Here is a 5484-nt window from a genome sequence, read left to right on the forward strand (position 1 = left end):
GGAAGGCCTGGTATACACACAGTTTTCCATCTATGGTTTTGTTTGGTTTTAGGGATTATTCTTTTTCTGAATCTGAGCAATGTCAATGTATAAAGTACCCACACCCACAGCTTTCCCTGGACGAGAAGTTATCGTTAATCATATTGTTTGTTGTGATATCTTTAACTTCAACAAGTGATGAGTCAGATCAACTCCATGTCAGAGTGCCTTGCAAAACCAAGTAGATATTCTGAAGGGCTTCCTGGCACACCGGGGTCATGGCACAGATATGGGGAGTGGAGAAAGATAAGTCTTTGACTCCACCTGACCACACCTAGTTTGAGTAAAGCCGCTGACGTATAAATGTGAGAAGGTCTTGTCCAAGTCTACATCTGCCTTCTCCTAAGCTCCATTGCTTTTGTGAAGACAAGATGAAGTTCACAGTGAGTAGATTTTTCCTTTTGAATGTATTACCATATAATGGGAGACTGCTAACTTTCTGAGATGGGGGGTCTGCTTCTCGCGGCAATAGCACTGTAACCGAAAACTTGGTTTAAAAATATTATCATTCCTTTTCATGGAATACAGCAATTATAAGCATCTCTATAGAGAAAGATAATTATACTGGGATTAGACTGCTGTCTGAGCATCTTATACTGTGTTATCTTTAACAAAATTACTTTCCCTATCACCTGATTCAGGTCCCACACAGGGCAAGCCCTAGAAAGTACCTGATCTTTCCTCATTCTTGAATTCCTCCTTTTACCAAAATTCTTGAGTATGTTCAGGCAAGATAAAAAGCTTATTATCAAAATGAGTGACTGGGAGACTTACTGTCACATTCTTTGCTGTGAAATGGATCTCCAAGAAAGAAAGGTCTGCCTTGGGCCTTGTCATGGCTGTTTATTCAGGCAAGCGTCCGAAGCATGAAGTGAGTGTAGTATGTCGCCTGTCGTTCCAGACAAAAGCTAGAGAGGGTAGGAGGTGGACCGCAAAATCCTGCCAAAGGAAGTTCTGCGTAAACAAGAGGAATAACCCTGGACAAGTCGATTAACCTCTGAAGCTCAGTTTCCTCATCTGTTAAAGAATTGCATTGTGCTAGTTGTTCCCTAAAATTTCTTCCTTTCCTGACATTTTGGGAGGCTAATTTATAACACCTTATTAAGCTATCAGGGGAAAACATTAAACAAATGTTAAAAATTACCTTGAACTGCCAGTATAGTTCTCAAACTATTTTGTCCCAGGCAAAAGAAATGAGAATAGTTACCCAGAATGGGGCACCCTGAATAAAGCTCTGTGTTCTGATAGCCAATGGCATGTGACAAATGACTAAACTATGTACTTTTTTAAAAGAAAAGCATCCCACATCCAACAGGAAAATTAACTTACATCATTTTCAGATGTGATTTTCACAACTTATAACCACTTTCATATCATGTTATTCACACTACGCTACTCATTTTAAAGTTTATTCTTTATCAGTTTTTCATAAGACCTAGATTAAAAATTCTAAAACTATATATCCCATTAATGTAATTACTTATCATTAGTCAACAATTCTATTTATCATTAAAACTTCCTATGGTTAAAAAGCATACAAAGTAAAAGAAGAAGAAAACACATTGAACTAGAACACAACACATTGGTAAAATTATCTAATATTAAATATTTTCTATAAGTCTGAATAGAGGACATCGCTCTGCCACGTAACAGCAGCCAATGTTATTTGTGATTTCAGATTGTCTTCGCTGGACTTCTTGGACTCTTCCTGGCTCCTACCCTTGCTGACTATGTAAGTCTCACCTCTTAAAGTTTGTTACCAAACTGCATTTTCGAAGAAATGTGGTATTTAATCACTCTTAATTCCTTATAAACTTCAGAATATCAACATCAGCGATGACAACAACGCCGCTGGAAGTGGGCAGCAGTCAGTGAGTGTCAACAATGAACACAACGTGGCCAACGTTGACAATAACAATGGATGGGACTCCTGGAATACCCTCTGGGATTACAGAAATGTAGGTAGCCACTATGCCGTTTCCATTCCATTCTTCATAAATACAGTATCTTTTTGAACAAAAAAAGTGCAAGTTAACCACAAAATTTTTAAAAAATAAATTCTAACTACACATAATCATATAGTTATAAGTAAAAGTGCCTGTTTGATATTTAAAACAATTCACTCCCTAGATATAACTACTGTTAATAAGTGTTGCCAGATTAGTTAAAATTCAAATCAATGAACAGTTATCAGGATCCACTATGTTCAAGAGATTGTGGAGATGGAAAGCAATTATGAACATCCTTTTGCCTTGCCTGCAGACACCTTCAATCATAATGAAAGAACCATAACAGCATCACTGCTTCCAAAACACAGTCCATTTCACTCTGTCTTCAACTGCCTTCTAAAGAGATAGAAATTGACATTTCACCTGTAATTCAAAGGGACCAAAGGAAATGTAAATAACAGTAGTCATTGGTAAGGGAGAAAAAGAAAAGAAACACTTGGCACTGCTTAGGAGAGCTGACTCTGCAATTACCAGCTCCATATTTTTAAATAGCAAAATTTTAAATATCAAACCCTTTATTGTTTCAGTTTTATCTGTTCAATTAAAACACTGATTTCTGTCTTACCTGCCTCATTGAAATGTGAGAATCAAAGAAGGCTAAAATGCAATAGCTTTTTAAAGTTTGTTTCGGTAAAACAGATATATGTGGAGAGGTTCTTATCATGCTAGAACCTGAAGATAAGGCGAATGAGTTAGATACGGGGTCGCTGCCCTCACAGCACTTGCAGTCTGTCCTTTCAAATGTTAGCAACACAGAGGATTGCCAAGCAGGACTAGATCCAGGGCTCTTATCCGAGCCCATCCTGATCTTAGAGTTCCATTTCCCTCTGCTGGTGGAATTGACTTCCGATAAAGCTCCTTGGAGAACACACACCTCACTATCTACCATCTTCTTTGAAAGGACTTTGCTGCAGTTAGACTCTTTCGGAAGAAGTCATGCATCGTGCACAAAATGAACAAGGATGCCATGCCCTCCATTGAAGCCCTTGATGCTCTGGCCAAAGAAAACAAGGTAAAAATAAAAGTCTTTCTAGTTTTGGTGAGGGGAGAGGATTTATGACCTCCAGGAAATAAGGAGATCACAGTCATTCCCTCCTGCCCACGGTATGTTGTAGTGCGCAGCACAAAGGGAGAAGAGCAATTGGCAATTGATTGAGGGGGGGCAGCTTCCACCACATCAAATGCAGTGGCTCTCACCTGGCCCTAGAGCAGCTGAGCAGAACACCTGATAACCTTGACTGTTAGAGAAGCAAAGCTCTGATCACACCAGTGGGAGCCCTCAGTGGCTTCTCCACTAACATTTTTCAGCAAGGGTTAGTTAGGGTTGTCAGATTTAGCAAATAAGCTTAACCAGTTAAGTTTGACTTTTAGATAAACAATGGATCATTGTTTTAGCATAAGCATGTCCTAAGCAATATTGGGCACATATTTATACTAAAAAGTGATTTATTGTTTATCTAAAATTCCAGTGTAACTGGGTGCCCTATATTTTATCTGGCCACCCTAGTTGCGATGAGTAGGAAGAGGGGATCCATAGTTCTTTAAAATGTTTGTGTGAGCTCATATTCCTATAACAGATAAATGGATACCTTTCATTGACAAGGTAGAAAAAATAAATAAACTGCCTTCTCAAAAGATGATTATCATGTAGCTCAACCCAAGGAATCTACATTGGCCAAATGAGTTCCAAGTTTCAGAATAAATTTAGCCTCATGGTTCTGTTTTTATGAGAAGCTGAGGTTTCAAACTGGTTAAATCCCTTAGGACACTTAGAAATTCTGAGATACACAGGGCTTTTCTTCATTTTTATTATGGAAGAATTATAGCCAAGCAACACCTCCTGTTGGACTTGCATTCCCTCAAATCAACCAATCCTTGGGCTTGGTATTCATTCTCTCTCTTTCTTCCTTTCTACCTGTCTTCTCCACACTCAGCTTCAGGGGAAAGGACCAGGTGGACCACCTCCCAAGGGCCTGATGTACTCAGTGAACCCTAACCAAGTCGATGACCTGAACAAGTTTGGACAAAACATTGCTAGCATGTGCCGGGGGGTTCCTACATACTTGGCGGAGGAGATTCAAGGTGAGTAGCCTCCCCACATGCACTCCAAGTTAGTGCTGGTGGAATTGTCAGGCTACGCTCAGGCATGTCCACGGAGGGCAGCAATCACATGGGGAATGGTCACCACGACTAAAACTCTGTGCCAGGTACTGTTCTACCTGCTTTAAGTGTGTTACCTCTTTTGTTCTTCACAGTAACTTTTTATTATAGGTCCTACTATTATTCCCACTTTATGGATGATGAAGCTGAGGCAGAGAGAAAAGTCACAAAACCCTTGCCTGGGTCAATCCCAAGCATTTTGGTTCTGGATTCTGTGCTCTGAAACATGGAATAGTGCCTTTCAAGAGTGAATCTAGAGCAAACTCAAAGCATAGTCAAAAGAATACATTGAGGGGCTAAATGAAAGGATACCCTAGAATCTATTGACTTTCTACAGCTCAGTCACTCGATTTCTAGGCATTTAAAGAATAGCTTACCCAAAAACAAAGAACCCACCTATGAACTAAGCTAACAGTGATTTTGCAGATCTCTGAATTGATTTCATCTTAATAGATAGATCTTGAAATTAGTACATAGGTAGCTTGGACTTTTGTGACACACTCACCCCAAAAGAGTCCTTAAAATAGACATTGATACAGACTTCTTTTCTTTTTATCAGGGGCAAGCCTGTTTTTTCAATCAGGAAAGTGCTTCAATACTAATATCCTCTGGATTCTGAACATTTCCTTCTGTGGAGGAACGGTGGAGGACTAAACAAAATGTTTTAAAGCCACTATGGATTTAGTCATCAGAATATGCTATGAGTAAATTTATGGATTCTAATGATTTTTATCATGTCATTCTGAAATTGTTTTCTGCTAGTTATGCTTGGTTTCTTTAAGTTTCAATAAACCCATTTAGCACTGAATTCAGCTTACATTAACATTTCTTATGATTTCCATTTGCAATGCACAGGATCAAAAGTGCAATGTGATGGTGACAGGTTGTTGAAGTGCATTAGACCCAACTGTTCACCTATATTCGAATCCTGTCTCCCATAAAGAACCCCTTCAGATGTTTCAGATACTGCTAACCACAGCCCTGGGAATGGTTCCAAGACCAGATGAATGTTCTGAAGGCTGCTGTATACTTGGTGTGCGCAGTAACGTTTCAAATCAGCAAATTAAGAAATTCACTCAAAATAACCTAAATCAGAAAGGAGAGGAAGAGTTATCACAAAAACATGAGAGTATCTAAAACAATCAAAGGGCAAGAAAAGCAGTTGAGTAACAAAGAGACTAGAACCAGGAGCCCTGTTAACACCAAAACCAAGTCTGCTTCTTTCTCTCCCTGAAGCCACATCTTATCTCTTCCCTCTTCCTCTCTGAAATCTACT

At 39.2% G+C, this 5484-nt stretch overlaps 1 protein-coding gene across 1 annotated transcript; it reads left to right on the forward strand.

The window, feature by feature from the left end:
* The first annotated feature begins 377 nt into the window (after positions 1-377).
* GKN1 (gastrokine 1) lies at positions 378-5007 on the forward strand. The gene is made up of 6 exons (XM_012750208.2): positions 378-422; positions 1718-1771; positions 1860-1997; positions 2950-3060; positions 3983-4130; positions 4768-5007. The coding sequence occupies exons 1-6, from the start codon at positions 411-413 to the stop codon at positions 4860-4862; spliced, it is 558 nt and encodes a 185-aa protein (XP_012605662.1). The 5' UTR covers positions 378-410; the 3' UTR covers positions 4863-5007.
* The last annotated feature ends 477 nt before the right edge of the window (positions 5008-5484 follow it).

The sequence above is a fragment of the Microcebus murinus genome, chromosome 3 (assembly GCF_040939455.1).
Source record: "Microcebus murinus isolate Inina chromosome 3, M.murinus_Inina_mat1.0, whole genome shotgun sequence".
Lineage (NCBI taxonomy): Eukaryota > Metazoa > Chordata > Mammalia > Primates > Cheirogaleidae > Microcebus > Microcebus murinus.